General features: G+C 36.3%; 3 protein-coding genes across 4 annotated transcripts; 2 read left to right on the top strand and 1 right to left on the bottom strand.

Moving 5' to 3' along the window:
* Window positions 1-531: 531 nt before the first annotated feature.
* On the bottom strand, window positions 532-2,002 carry LOC149382827 (uncharacterized). The gene is made up of 4 exons (XM_089628838.1): window positions 1,827-2,002; window positions 1,593-1,734; window positions 1,388-1,495; window positions 532-540 (listed from the first exon to the last, which is right to left on the bottom strand). The coding sequence occupies exons 1-4, from the start codon at window positions 2,000-2,002 to the stop codon at window positions 532-534; spliced, it is 435 nt and encodes a 144-aa protein (XP_089484964.1).
* A 4,114-nt stretch (window positions 2,003-6,116) lies between these two features.
* Window positions 6,117-11,002, top strand: LOC149382828 (putative disease resistance RPP13-like protein 1). The gene is made up of 5 exons (XM_089628614.1): window positions 6,117-6,412; window positions 6,845-6,919; window positions 7,043-10,238; window positions 10,372-10,458; window positions 10,945-11,002. The coding sequence occupies exon 3, from the start codon at window positions 7,078-7,080 to the stop codon at window positions 10,231-10,233; it is 3,156 nt and encodes a 1,051-aa protein (XP_089484740.1). The 5' UTR covers window positions 6,117-6,412; window positions 6,845-6,919; window positions 7,043-7,077; the 3' UTR covers window positions 10,234-10,238; window positions 10,372-10,458; window positions 10,945-11,002.
* Window positions 11,003-11,023: 21 nt separating this feature from the next.
* LOC149382829 (uncharacterized) lies at window positions 11,024-14,012 on the top strand. 2 transcript variants are annotated; one of them, XM_089628615.1, is made up of 8 exons: window positions 11,024-11,199; window positions 11,736-11,887; window positions 12,085-12,222; window positions 12,463-12,593; window positions 12,690-12,807; window positions 12,894-12,978; window positions 13,052-13,143; window positions 13,278-14,012. In XM_089628615.1, the coding sequence occupies exons 5-8, from the start codon at window positions 12,757-12,759 to the stop codon at window positions 13,413-13,415; spliced, it is 366 nt and encodes a 121-aa protein (XP_089484741.1). In that variant the 5' UTR covers window positions 11,024-11,199; window positions 11,736-11,887; window positions 12,085-12,222; window positions 12,463-12,593; window positions 12,690-12,756; the 3' UTR covers window positions 13,416-14,012. The 2 variants fall into 2 exon arrangements, with proteins under 2 accessions (XP_089484741.1, XP_089484742.1); XM_089628616.1 differs by lacking the exons at window positions 11,024-11,199; window positions 11,736-11,887 and having other exon boundaries at window positions 12,127-12,222; window positions 13,265-14,001.
* Window positions 14,013-15,902: the final 1,890 nt, after the last annotated feature.

A 15,902-nucleotide genomic window follows, 5' to 3' on the forward strand; every position in this document is an offset into this window, starting at 1 on the left:
CTGGTAGTGACGGAAAGACAAATATTTGACATTAGGTATTTTTACCGCAACTTTTAAACTTTAGGTATATATCCACAAAAACCCGTAAACATATGGTATTTATGCCGCCATTTACTCTAAAAAGAATATCCATTTTATTTTATATATGGACTTTTCACATAAATATACTTATATGCAATAAATTTAGGTTAATGAAAGAATGAAAATTTTCATAACTAACTTAAAACATGCGTCATTTTTCATATTTCACTCATATTTTCAAAATATTTCATTAGTAATCGTTTCTCTTTTTTCGGACAAAAATACTCTCATGTTTCAGAAATTTAATCAACAATTATTGAAATCTGATCACCAATTATTGAAATCTGATCAACAATTATTGAAATTTAGTTAACTATTATTGAATTTGGTTAACTGTTATTAAAATCTTGTCAATAGTTATTAAAATATGGTCAACAACTATTAAAATATGATTAATTGGTATTAAAATCTGGTCAACTACTATTGAAATCTGGTTAACTGTTATTAAAATCAGGTTAACTGTAATTGAAAACGGTTATTCGTGAAAATTAGAGAGTTCATTGGCTAATTTTGAAAAAAATTACGAAAAACGGTTACTTTCAACTATTTCCACATGAGAAAATTAAATTCTTTAAAATAAATTGAACAATGAGGTTGGTTAATGTTTTCAAATAATATATACCGCTAAATATTGTCGATTACATCTAGGAGACCTTTTGATCCGTGCCCAAAGAAAATAATCATATCTTAGATCTATGATGTAAATCCAAATAATGAAATTAAAAATCACACTTATCAAAGATTCGGTCGTATAGAAGTCAGATATCATATATTATTAAAATATAAAAACAAGAGAAAATAAATAAAATAAAAATAAAATTACACATATCCATTGTCAATCAATCAACAGTGAAGACAATGGTGGCGATGACTACGACTATGAACACCAAAGAACAATCACGAAGAGTCCAGAAGCTCATGTTGATGACAAACTCGACAATATCCGATGAAGGCATGAAGAAATAAAATAAGTATTCATTTAAAAAATATTAATTTTTTTGAATTTCATCGTAAGTTATCTAATTCATTCAATTAATTGTAATACATCGTAATTCATTGAATTCAAATTATATAAAAAAAAAAATTAATTAAGGAGAAACGCAACACTAAAAGGCGTTGGTGTTACCCTTAAATGTATTCATCTCATGATATCCGAATAATTCTGATGAAATTTAGTATGTTCTCCAATAAAATTAAGGATGTATAAAATAATCCAAATATATGAGATGACAAAGATTGGTATCACATAGCAAGTGATGCAACAAAGCAACATGTATGAATAAGCAACTAGAATGTGTATACACACGTTCTGGATAACACGACAACCATACATTTGAAGGCTTAGGGTCAGAACATGCCCAGTGAGTTGCTCAGCCAGTTCTCTTGTTTGCGATGCAGTTCCATGCTCAAAAAACTAAGTCAATGTAACTTGTCAGTATCTAAGATAAGTCGATATCAGATAGTTTGCATTGTTCCACGTGCCTTTTTGTGCTAGAGATAAATAAAAGTACCTTCTGAATCACATAATTACCAAAAACATGAGTCATTAGCGACAGGCCCTGAGGCATAATTTCATTAAAGACCATGTTCTTCTCCTCAAGAGTGGCGGTTTCAAGTTTCTGCTGAATAAAGCGACTCCCGTACTGATCCGCACTGTATCATAACATTGATTTTAGAACCGGAAAACATGTCAAATAACATAAGAGAATGGAGTTATAGAAACAGCACACATCCATTTTGCATACCTGAACTCGACAACATGGCCTGCGATCTCCGCAAGTTCAAAGCATTTAGTCTTGTTGCTTTTGAACTCGTCAAGTAAAGAGGACGGAAAGATTTCGTCCAACTTTCCACCAGCTTCCGAGTGCCAGCCTCCCATCAGACCCGATATGTTCCGATTCATGCTGCTAGACTTGCCCATGTACGGAGACCCGATAAGCTTTTTGGAGCCCGTACATGTAAGCGTTTCCCATTCCTTCACGCTCCATCATCGGCGTACTCGTTCGTCCTCAAGTACTGAAGATATAACGGGTCCATCAGAGGGACCTGATTTCCGAGCCTGCCCGCGTTTTGCAGTTCGGCCGCCACTGCCAGCATGCTCATTTGGTGCTCATCTGGCTTAATCCTGTCAAGATTGCCACGTGGATTTTGTCATCAGTGGTTACGATATGACAGAGCTCTATGGAACCTCGTAACACTGGCTTTCAGTTTCGTATGAGTGAATTAGTAGGTTAGTAAACAAATTTATACATCTTTGAAGCAATCTTTGGTGTTCAAAATCAGAGAAAGGTACATGAAAATCGTGTAAAAAGGCCACTTTGGAATCTTATTAGTTACTCTATGAATACTGTCATATCATACTTTGATTCTACATCTTTTGTGAAATAGAGAAACCTTGATCTGTGTAAGTGATAGAAATGGTTGAGTTGGTTGGAGGAGCGTTGCTTTATTCTTTTCTACAAGTTTGGAATCTCATCTTTCATTCAACTCTCGTGTTACAACTTTGCTCACTATTTACAACTGTCGTGTTTTTTTTTTTTGTTTTTTTTTTCTTTTGTTACAGAATTCAAGAAATCATCTTCTGTGGAACAACGTAGTCTCCTTGTGAGTTTGTTTGTTTGTTTGTTTTTTTTTTTTTTTTTTCTATATATTGTATATAGTTCTATAATTCTTTTATTTTTATTTTTATTGTTATGGTAGTTTGCTAATTAAAGGCAACTTTGGACTAAAATTAATCAGTCTATAATTACGAACTTACCTTTTTTTTTTAGGAAAGTATTGTCTTATTTTGATTCTATACCTTTTGTAATATAGTGAAATCTTGATATGTGGAAGTGATAGAAATGGCTTGGTTGGAGGAGCGTTGCTTTCTTCTTTTCTACAAGTCTTGTTTGGAATCTCTGTTTACAACTTTTATTTAAAATAAGGATAAATTAGGTGAAAATTAGAAAATGAGATATATATGAAAGGTAAGGTATTCATGGAATTATCATCATCATCTAACGGTGTATTTGCGTAACTATTTCTATAATATTTATAATCAAACCACTACTACAAATTAACATATTGGGTACAGAATGGTATTAGGTGCGACATGTCGCACCTAATAGTTATTGTATTTTTAACCATGTGTATATCTATCTATTCTATAAAGAACCCTTTGTCTTCGTGCATCTTTTTTGCTTTCACACTGGGCTCATACAATAACCAACCTACGCTTTTCCACCGTGGAATTTTTTTTTTAATTCCATATGTGAATGAAGATAATTGGAACCTCGTCTTTGGCAAGGTTCGACTTCCCGGGGGTTCCGGCCGTGTTCCGGTCGGGATCCCGTGAACCGGAGGGGACCGGGACGGGACTTGTAGAAACCGGTCCCGTGAACCAAACCCGGTCGAACCGGACTGGAATCCCCGGACCGGGTGCCGTTTTTTTTTTTTTAAATAATTTGTTAACCCTCATCTCCCGAAGAAGAAATCAGTGCATCCCGTCCCGATCGGATCCTGTTTTGTCTCTTCATCATTTGCTCAAATCCCGACCAGATCCCGCGAATTCTTTCATATCTGGTCTGCGTCCCGCCGGATCCCGCCCAGCCGAAGCCATTTTTGTCCAGATCCCGGGGAACCCGAGAGGTATCATCCGAGTTTTTCATTTTTTAGGATTTTTTTTCAATTTTTTCTTATAAATTGATGATTATTGTGATGATATTGTTGAATTTTAATTAATTTCGAGATTAGTTGATTGTCATGATGAAGTTGAATTAAAATGTTGATTACAATTAATTTGATGATTATTGTGGTGGTTATGTTGATTTTTGTCATATGAATTGATGATTATTGTGATGATATTGTAGAATTTTAATTAATTTCGAGATTATTTGATTATTGTCATGATGATGGTCTTGAAATGTTGAATCAATCTTCATTAGATTATGAATTGATGATTATTGTCATGATTAAGTTGAATTACTTGAAATGTTGATTAAAATGAATTTGATAATTATTGTGATGGTTATATTGAATTGAAATTAATTTGATGATTGTTATGGTGATTTGTGAATATGTGGAATTGAAATGATTATGATTATGAAGTATGGCGTCCGACCCGGCATACAAGTATTGCGAGCCCGTCGAAGGATGACCGAATGCAAGCAAATGCAAATTTTGCGGGTACATCATTAGCGGTGTGGAATCACTCGTGTGAAAAATCACTTGGCGAACATAGAGAAGACAAAAAGTGTGAAGATGTGCGACAAGGTTTCTCATGAAGTACAGGAGGAAATGCAAGAGTTACTCTACGTACGCTCTCAAAAGAAGAAGGAACGTGAGAGTTTGTGTGAGTCTATGCGAGCTGACCTTCAAAAAAGTCCAGGGGACTCTGACGAAGAAATAGACGAAGGTCCCGGTGGATCTTCGGGGTCCTCTGATCCAAGAAGATCGCACTCCGGGATCAAGAGGTTGGCCAAAGCCGTCGACCGATTCTTCATTCACGAGTGACGAGACATTCAAGGCACTCCACGTATAATTAATTACTAATTAGTTTGCTTTATATTTTGTCGTACGTGTTGTAATCAAGGTTTGACTTTATGGTACTTTATGTTGAATTTTATCTTGGTTTGAACTTTGTGTTTTATATTTTGTCGTACGTGTTGTAATCAAAGTAATTTAGTTTTGCAAAATATGAAAACTTTGAAAACTATTTTTATTATTTTAAAATATTGGTCTGAATATCCCTCGGGTTCCTACATTTAGACCACACGAACATGAAGGAGGAGGTCGTCGACGCTCGGTACCACCTCCTATATTTCCTGAAACGCGCGGCTTCCGACGTGTTGACGAACTGCAATCACTCGACTCCATCGTGATTGTATCAACTGTTATTTAATTCTGAAAGAATAGAATAAAAAACATCAACAACATGGTAAAATTCTTATTTCCAGTTCGTGACACTAGTGTCACGAAGTGAATCCAGTTCGTGACACCCTGGAAAAATGGGAAGTGTCATGAACTGGATTCACTTCGTGACACCCTGGGGTTGAGGGTAATTGGGGAAAAAATATTTTCTCTCATCTACCATAAGTACTACTTTTGTCAAATTTTTCATTTTGGGCTATATTTGATAAGGGACATTGCAATGGTATTATTTGTGTCAATTCCCCAATTTTCTATAGCCTTTTGTTGACCTCATCACTTACCATACTTTGCTCACAATTCACTACTCTTGTATTTTATTTTATTGTGTGTTTTGGACTTCGGAGAACTCAACGAAAACGTCGACCTGTAAGTTTATTTTATATATTTGAGGTCTCTTTATATTTTATATAGTTCTATAATTTTTATATATTTATTGCTGTGCTAGTTTGTTAAATAAAGGCAACTCTGGAACTAGTTACTCTATAAATACTGTCATACTTTGACAATAGAGAAACCTTGATCTATTATCGGTTAGACATGGCTGAGTTGGTTGGAGAAGCGTTGCTTTCTTCTTTTCTACAAGTCTTGTTTGGAATCTCTGTTTACAACTTTTATTTAAAATAAGGATAAATTAGCTGAAAATTAGAAAATGAGATATATATGAAAGGTAAGGTATTCATGGAATTATCATCATCTAACGGTGTATTTGTGTAACTATTTCTATAATATTTATAATCAAACCTCTCATGTGAAACCGTGTATGTCTGCAATCATGCTTTCTTTAATAAATAAACAAATAAAAAGAGAATGAAAATAATTGGTATCTCATAAATCTTTCTCTCACAGTCCCGCTAATTGGTAGAAGGAAAAGAAAAGAAAATAAAAAATAGCAAATAGGAATCAACGGTCGTTCAAACTACGACATTCTTTAGTCTTTGTTAACCTTGCAAATAGCAAATATTGACGTCCGCACATTGTTTAATACTCACTTTGACTTGCCAGTATTTTTAACCATTGTGTATATCTATCTATTCTATACACAACCTTTGTCTTCGTGCATCTTTTTTGCTTTCACACTGGCTCATACAATAACCAACCTACGCTTTTCCACCGTGGAATTTTTTTTTTTTTTTTAATTCCATATGTGAATGAAGATAATTGGAAGGAACCTCATCTTTGAATCCCTACATATGACAGTGACAGCACACCCCAATGAATTATAGTTTCCGCGTGAAAGGGAAAAAAGACAAAAAAGCAAAGAAAAATCAACGCTCATAACTCTTCCAAACCAATAGCCTGTTGTTATTGACTACATCAACTGCGATACTTTGCTCACAATTTCACTACTCTAATATTTTTGTGTGCGTTTGGAGAATTCAACAAATCATCTTCTGCAGAACAAGAACAACGTCATCTTCTTGTAAGTTTTTTGTTTTTGTTTTTTTATAGTTCTATAAATTTGTATTTATTGCTATGCTAGGTTGTTAAAAGTGCAACTTTGGAATCAAATTAGATACTTTGATTCAGAGACTAAACTAAAAACCGAGTTGAGGAGGCTAAAATAAAGTTTTTTTTAGATGATGTGCAGTAATAGAGTAATAATTTTTTGCTTTCCCAGTGCCCACTAGCTATATGATAAGACGCCCATGAACATTTGTTTCCTTGTGATAGGAAAAGTAAAAAAAAAAAAAAAAAAGAGAGTCAACGCTTCTAATATTGATAATCAAACCCCCATGCAACGCTATACTTTGATTCTTTACATATTGCTATAGAAACTTGTTAAGAAGACAACTTTGGAATCAAAGTAATTACTGAATGCATACTGTCTTACTTTAATTCTATATTTGGTTAGGTGTAAAATAGAGCAACCCTTTATCTTTTGGCGAGATCAAGAAATCATCTTCTACAGAGGAACGTTGTTTTCCTGGTTAGTTTTTTTTTATTATTTTTATTTTTTAATTGGCTACGATAAATTGTGGGGAAGCAACAGTATAACTGGATTAATTACTTTTCGAATGGTCTTACTCTAACTATATATCATTTTTGGTAGATAAGAGAGGATCTTAACCTGTGTAAGTGATAGAGATGGCTGATCTGCTGGTTGGAGGAGCTTTTCTCTCTGCTTTTCTTCAAGTTTTGTTCGACAGGTTGGCTCCGAAAGAGATCCCCAAATTGTTCCATGGAAAGAAACCGGTTGTTGATGTCTTAGGTGATTTGAGGAACGTCTTGAGGTCAGTGACAAAGCTGGTCGACGATGCAGAGGAGAAGTTGATCACAGACAAGAATATCGGGGAGTGGTTGGATGAGCTCAAAGACATGGTCTATCGCGCTGATGACTTGGTTGCTACCATCGCCAGCGAAGCACAGAGGCTTGAGCTGGAACCTCATCAACCTTCAAGTTCCAGTATCCTAACTGATTTGTTCGGTACTACTGGATTTGATGATATGGTCAAGAAAGAAGCTATCGAGATCCGTGATAGTATCAAGTATCTTTTAGACCAAAAGGATGGTCTTGGTCTGCGAGAAGGTTTTGGCGAAATACCTCCCTCTCAAAGGCCACCCATTCTGTTGGCTGAAGAATCTAGCATTTACGGAAGGAAAGGTGACAAAGAGGCTATCATTGACTTGTTGCTCTCCAGCGATGATAGTGAGGAAAAATTATCTATCATTCCGATTGTCGGGATGGGTGGTATCGGCAAAACTACCATTGCCCAGCTCGTTTATAACAATAATAAGGTCAAGGATCATTTTGATCTTAGAGCGTGGGTGACAATATCAGATGATTTTGGCGTCTCTAAGATTACAAAGCTAATCTTGGAAAAGGTCACGTCACAAAATTGTCAATCTGAAGAGCCGTTTGAGATTCAACAGAAGTTGAAAGATTCCTTGAGAGGGAAGAAATTTCTCCTGGTTCTCGATGACGTTTGGAATGAGGATTATCTTCTCTGGGACGGTTTGAGGAGCTCTTTCGAATCTGGAGCGGAAGGAAGTAAGATCATTGTGACAACACGAAGCAAAAAAGTTGCCTCTCTTATGGCAATTGGAAAAACTACTATGTATCAGTTAGCTGATTTGTCGGCCGAAGAGTCTTGGCTGTTGTTTTCACGGCATGCTTTTATAAACAACGAAGACGCTCATGCACATCAAGATTTGCAAGCGATTGGAAGAGAGATCGTGAAGAAGTGCAAAGGTCTTCCCTTAGCTATAAAATCTCTTGGCGGTCTATTACGATCCGAACGAAATCCAAGGAAATGGGAAAACATACTCAAAAGTGATGCGTGGAATAAGTTGTATAGTGAAGAAAAGAACATCCTTCCCGCTTTATGGTTGAGTTATCGCCGCATGCCAACACATCTAAAACGCTGTTTCTCTTATTGCGCCATGTTTCCGAAAGACTACGAGTTTGAGAGAGGCACAATAATCTTGTTGTGGATGGCTGAAGGATTTTTGGAGAGTGATGAGAAAGCTATGACGATGGAGGAAGTTGGAGAAGACTACTTTGAAGATCTTGTATCGAGGTCATTGTTTCAGAAGTCAAGTAGTCAAGATAACTCGATTTTCCTCATGCACGACCTTGTTCACGATTTGGCCATGTTTGTATCCCGTGGATTTTGTTTCAGGCTGGACGAGAGCAATGACTTGCATAGCATTCCAAGGCACACTCGTCATTTATCATATAGCGAGAAGTGTGAAGATTTAAAGAGTATATGTGAAACCAAGTATTGGCGCACATTTATTAGATCAGAAAATATATTTTACGGTTCTTGCTCGCCTCCCGGATCCTCCTTTTGGACATCAGGAAGATGCTTAAGAGTTCTTGGTTTACATGGTTCAAAAATCAGATCAATCTCTTGTTCAATTAATGATTTGATACATTTGAGGTACTTGGACTTATCCTACTCTAATATTACAGAATTACCTGCTTCAATATGTAGTTTGTACAACTTGCAAACCTTATTGTTGTCGGAGTGTCATAATCTTACAGCGTTGCCCAAAAACATGGAAAGGCTTGTCAATTTGCGGCACCTGGATATTTTTGGAACACCTGTAAGAGAAATGAACTTCCAAGTAAAAAATATGAAGTCTTTGCTGACGTTGAGTAAAATAGTTGTTGGCGATGGAGAAGATACAGGGGTTAATATGAAAGAAGTGAAACAACTTCAACCTTTCGTGGGAAGACTTGAAATTTTGGGTATTGAAAATGTGGGTGATGCAAATGAGGCTTTGGAGCCTGATTTGAAGAATAAGAAGCGCATTACGGATCTGACTTTGGGATGGAGTGAAGAATCTGCCGACGATGCAAATAGTTCGCAGAGAGAGAGACAAATATTGGAATCACTTCGGCCTCATACAAACGTGAGTATTCTCATAATCGAGTATTACAGAGGCACGACATTTCCAGATTGGGTGGGACACGATTCATTTTCCAACATCATAGAGATCAAGCTACAGAGTTGTAAAAGCTGTTTCATTTTGCCTCCGCTGGGACAATTGCCATGCCTCAAAGAGCTTGAAATATCTGGGTTTGATAGCGTGGTGAGTGTGGGTGATGAGTTGTACGGTGGCAGCAGTACTAGTGGCACCTCTTTCAGATCCTTAGAGACATTAATAATACGGTATATGCCACAGTGGAAGGAGTGGTCATTTGGTGGAGATGGCACACTAGTTTTCCCCAGGCTGACGAAACTAGTGTTATGGGGATGTCCAGAGTTGAAGATGAGCTTACCAAACACGTCGGATGCTTGTCATGTACACCCCGACTCTCTCTCTAAACTAGAACTTCTTTACATAGGGTATTGCGAAAAGCTTTTGGAGTGTGATCTACGCAGACTCCCATCATTGAAAGACTTGTTCATCAGTGGTTGGGAAGGGGATTCGTTTCCTGGTGATGGAATATTGCTCCCCATCACTCTGGTTATGATTCAGATCGGGAGTAGTGGGAATCTGTTGGCCCTAAACGGCGAGGCCTTTCAACAACTCACAAACCTTAAGGAGTTGACCATTAAGGGGTGCCCTCTGCTTCAGTGTTTGCCCGAACAAGGCTTGCCCGCTTCTCTCTCTGTTTTAAGAATCGTGGGATGCCCTCAGCCTCAGTGTTTGCCCGAACAAGGCTTGCCCGCTTCTCTCTCTGTTTTAAGAATCGATGGATGCCATCCATTGTTGAAGCAACGGTGTGAGAAAGATAAAGGCCAAGATTGGCATAAGATTGCCCACATCCCTGGAGTCTTTATTGATACATAAAAAAGGTAAACTATTCTTTTATTATTATTTTTTGAATTTTTCTGATAAATTATGTGCATGCTACTCTTACTACTACTGACGCTCCCTTACCATTTCAATTTTTATTAAACTCAAGTGTTGGTTATGATTCGTACACAGACTTCGTTGTCCCTTTGCATAGTGTTATGGTTCTTGAGGTCAACCTTCGAGCACGTGATGTCGACGATCCTCATCATTAACGATAAGGTTTGTGCAATTGATTTTGAACTCTTATTATTAAATTTGACGTGCTTGGTCTGGGAATTGAAGGATGGGAATGGTAAAATGTTAGATTTGCGAGCATAAGAACTGGGTTTATTAATTGGGTATCTTTCTGTATATAGTGATTATTTTAATTGGACTCGTCAATTGACGTTTTTGGAATCAAGTATGGGTTGGTTTTACAGTTTACTTGAGTATTTTTTTTTATTGAATTGATTGATTTGGGTTTTGAAGTGAAGGATTGACATTAAAGAAACATTTGTGTAAGACCATTTTGAACATAGATATTTATTTTACAAGGAAATTTTCGAATTAATTTGTAAGTATAGTGAACTATTAGGCGTGGACAGAAGAAAAGAAACTTATGGTTTTGTATGGTGTTTTCTCTTAGTTAGAAATCGTTGAAGGGAAGTAAATATATCTACATATCGTAATGAAAGTGCTGATGTTGTTTTCTTTGTGAACAAGCAGTTTCGCGAGAATGGGTATGCAAAAAAAAAAAAAAAAAGAAGCTTTTTAACTATCTGGGTCATCTTTAATCATCCCTGATTCGATCGCGCTTCAGAAAGACCGCAAGGTGTTCGACGATATGCCGTGCAGGAAAACCGACTCTTTTGCCACTCCCATCCGAGCCGTGTCTGAGTCAGACATTTCGTAAAGAGGTCAACCAGTACTTGAAGAACGTTCGAGCACGTGGTGTCGATGATTCTCATGATTAACGATAAGGTTTGTGGAATCGATTTTGAATTGTTATTATTAAATTTGACATGCTTGGTCTGGGAATTGAAGGACGGGAATGGTAAAATGCTAGGTTTGAGAACTTAAGAACTGGATTTACTATTACGACTACTCTGATTTTATTATTTATTGGGTATCTTCTGTATACAGTGATTTTTAGAATTGGACTCGTCAATTGACGTTTTTGGAATCAAGTATGGGTTGGGGTTTTACTTCAGTGTTTCTTTTGTGGAATTGCTTGATTTTGGTTTTGAAGTTCAGGCTCCATATAAAGCTGAGAAACTAAATGAGTGTGGAATTGATTTGAATTGTGATTCTCGAATTTGAAGTGCTTGATCTAGGAATTGAAGGACTGGGATCGTAAAACGTTAGGTTTGAGAGCTTAAGAATTGGGTTTATTGTTATGACCATTGTGCTTTTACTTGGGTTTCTTTTGTTAAGACTTATTTTTGAATTGGACTTGGCAATTGACATTTTTGAAATTGTTTGTCTTGCGGAATTGATTGATTTTGGTTTTTTTGAAGCTTTGCGTCTTAAGATGTGGCTCAGTCTTCAATCGTTGGGTCTGTGGAAATCAAGTCAATCGAGGACGGTGTTTGCAAAACAAAGCTCTTTTGATACCATTGAAGCAACGGTGTGAGAAAGATAAATGGCAAGCTAAATCATTTAGTGACAGGTAAAAGTATTCCTTTTTCTTTTTACATTCTCTGATAAGATATGTACATGGTATTATTACCACATTCATCATGTATATGTACTGGCGCATCCTTTTTTCCATTTTCTATATATTTTACTGCTAATTTTTTTATAATAATTTATTTTAAGTAGATGTTTTTCAAAAAAATGTGTTCTTGATTGGTTGGCTATTTGTAGATACTGTTTCTATGCCATGCAGATACTGGATTGTGAGGTTTAAACGGATATGGATCTGTAAACACTAATGACTAACGATAAGATATTCGCAGTATATGGAGAGCCCTCGTGCCCATGATTCTCTTGACTAAATATAAGGTTTGTGGAATCGATTTAAATTGTGATTCTCGAATTTGGAGTTTTTGCTCTAGGAATTGAAGGACTGCGATAGTAAAACGTTAGGTTTAAGAGCTTAGAAATTGGGTTTACTGTTACGACCATTGTACTTTTACCTAGGTTTCTTTTGTAAAGACTGATTTTTGAATTGGACTCGGCAATTGAAATTTTCGAAATTGTTTCTCTTGCGGAATTAATTGATTTTAGTTTTCTGAAGTTCAGGTTCTGTAGTTGCTGAGAAACTAGCATAATGTTTTATGCAAAAGATCTCTCCATAGGAGGCAATTCAATGACTCTTCATCCATCTGTGCTTCACACTTCTCTCATTGGCTCACAAAATCCACTCTCCAAAGGTGCAAATATATCAATTTAAGTAACTCATTCGTATCACATCTGGCATGTCCTAGAGATCTTCATTTCGGCTTTGTGTTTAAACGGGTAATTTGCAGAGGATTTGTAAGATTTGCCAACTAATCAGAAGTGGTTGAGAGGTTTTGGACACAAGAGAATGAAGATATGTGCCGATTGTGGTTTGGACAAATGGTAATGAGGTTCAACATTGTGAAGGTACTGTGTGTTAAATGTCTTAAATGGTAATAAACAGATCTAGTTGATATTTCAGCTTCAACTGTAAAGAAACAATTTTTTTTTAGATGCTGATTGTGTACGGCTTAATCCTGTCAAGATTGCCACGTGGATGTTGTCATCAGTGGTTACGATATGACAGAGCTCTATCGGGTATGTAGGCTTTGTGTATTCTTGCTGATATAGTTAATTCCATTCACTCTTACATATCTCTGGTCATGATCAGTAACGTCACTCAGTTGGAGCCAGAAGCGGATCGGAACGGAACTGATGGAAGAAAGCTGTCGAGATTCAAACTTCCGGATCTCTTGGATAATGGTGAGTGTTTGTGCATTCTTGCTGATATAGTTTATTAGAATACATTATAATCTCACATTAAACTTGCATTTTCTGCTCCTTTTAATCCCATGCACTCTTATGTATCTTTGGTCATGATCAGCAACATCATTCAGTTGGAGCCAAAAGTGGATGGGAACGGAACCGATGAATACGTTCTCTGTCAAATCTATGGCCGCAGATCTTTCCAAATCTTCAGCTCGGATGCCCTGATTCTGTCGATGCGCTGTTATTACAGACTCATATTCATCTGAGTTTTCACGGCAAGGTTTGGAGTATGAGCGGGATGGTCGATAATATCAATCATTGTGTTGCTTTATGGTTATTGTTATTTTTGTTGCTTTATGGTTTAGAGTACTTTGTAATCCCTTTTTACCAGTGTGAGGGTGTTTTTGGCTGTCGATTGTTTGGTTTGGGGTTTTGGGGTGGCGTGTCCATTTAGCGTTTGCTCCGTTCCCTTTTTGCCTACCTCGCAGTCTGGTTTCTTAATTCTTTACTTGCCTCGAGAATTATTTCACATCAAGAGATACTTGAGAATGTTTTTTTTAAGGATATCTTTTATAAAAAAAAAAAAAAAAAATCTCAAGCTCAGCTGAAATTTTGATATATCTGAGGTAGTTGAATTGGTTATCATACTCTTTAGAAGGTTTTTGTGGTTGCAATTGTGGACGACTTGTTCGAAAAATGCCCTCTCTCTTCATCCCACTTTCGAGCTTCTGATTTTATTTGTCTGCAAAGCTGATATAAAACTGAATTTGTTGAGCAAGATTGATATACCATAATGTGTGGATTTAATGGGTTACAAAAGTGACTGTTTTTTTGTAATTCTGAGATAGAGGCAAATAGAGCAGAGGACAAAATCAGCAATACGCATTGACTCTATTATCATTATAAAGGAAAATTGTCTCATTTTAATATCTGGCTCATCTCCAATTATTGGTGATTGCTCTCGATGCATTCATACTAACGATGCAGGCAGATATTTAAGTCAAACTGATTTGTTTTCTATTCATTTTTCTGATAAAAATATGTACAGGGTATAATTATGTATGTTACATTAATTTCTCTCCTTGTTTCATTGTGTCATTTTTTTTGTGTACACAATACTGAATAGACATAGAAGATGATAGCGATGCTGATCCAACAACTTCATGGTATCACAGTTCTGATTTCTCAGGAAAATAACATAGAAACCCGGAGATGCTTCTGTATTTGCGAATAATCTCACATTCAGCCTACATATTCTCTCCTCTTTCATTCCACTCTTATATATCAGTAACATCATTTGGTTGGAGCCAAAAAAAGTGCATAAGAACGGAATCGATGAAAAAACGCTGTCGATATTCAAACTTCCACGCCGATTTCGCGACAATATTATTGTGTGCGCGAAATCATTGTATAAAGGTGGGCGAGAAGAAATTGGAGACCGGCGAGAAGGCTTTCATTCACATATTCTATGAACAAAGTAGATAGTCGTAAATAATGACGTGACCTAATATATAAAGATAACTATTTATCTAAGATTTATGTATATAAATACATGAAAATGACTATTTACCTAAAATTTATAAAACGTTGACTATTTAGTAATATCAAACGTTTAAGTTGACTATTTTCTTAATGGAGCCACGTATAATGATCTTCAATTAATTGGCGTAAATAGCTTTAAAACAAAGTCAATGAACAAAAGTTATGGTTATTATTTAGCCAATTTCAGCCGTACATATATACAAGGTGGACGCACGTGTATTATATATATAAAGATGAAGATTTGGATATCGATTAACTGTAGTCTATACAAATACAATAGACATTTTCCATTATAATTAATGAAATATAATTCTTTTTCTTTATCCTTTAAACGTTATTGTTTATTTTATCATCCTTTAATAAATAATATAACAAATTTAAACGTTACATCAAGAATAACTTTTAAGCGTATACATATATAATACATACGTGTGTAGTATTACTAATATATATCGTATTCATTAAATAAATAAAGGGACATTTCCTTATCTAAGACTAAATTAAGGGACATTTCCAATTTCCTACTTTTTCTAAAAATTTACCAAACTAGGACTAGTAAAAAAAATCCTACCCTAAGTCAAATGAGAGATAACAAAATTCTACATATTATACCCTAAAACTAATTACCAATCTATCTCTTCTTTTTCTTTTTCTTTCTCTTTTTCCCCGCTCAGCCCATCTCTCGCCCTAATTTTTTTCGCAGCTCACATCTCGGTGGTTGATCTCTCTCTCAGTCCAGCAAAGCTTCCCTTCTCTCTCGGAATCACATCTCGATGGTGGATCTCTTTCTCTCGCAGTCTAGCCCAGCTTCCCTTCTCGCTCCGAGTGTTCGATTTTTCTGTCAGTCCAAGTAATCATCTATCTTCCTCTCGGAATCATCGTTGTTGTGGATATCTCTCTCTCTCTTTCTCTCTCTCTCTCAGTCCAGTTTCCCTTCTCGATCGGAGTCATCGCTGCCATAACAGCTTCGTCGCTGTATCCTCTGAATCTGCAAACCTCTGTTCCCATGGGTCTCCGGCCGAGAATATGCAAACTTTGAGTCGTCGGCTAAGTCCGTCAAGGGCACAGTCCAGTGATCAGGTCTGTAGCAGATTTATGGTGAACGAAACGTATAATTGATTTGTGTGTTTCTTTATTAGTGACATGTTAGGTAATTAGTGGGGAGACTATACATGTTTACGATTTAGTGTGTCGTGGTAGGTGATTAGTGA

Source organism: Urtica dioica, chromosome 10 (assembly GCF_054948205.1).
Source record: "Urtica dioica subsp. dioica isolate 48M chromosome 10, U.dioica_male_clone48M_v1_H2, whole genome shotgun sequence".
NCBI lineage: Eukaryota > Viridiplantae > Streptophyta > Magnoliopsida > Rosales > Urticaceae > Urtica > Urtica dioica.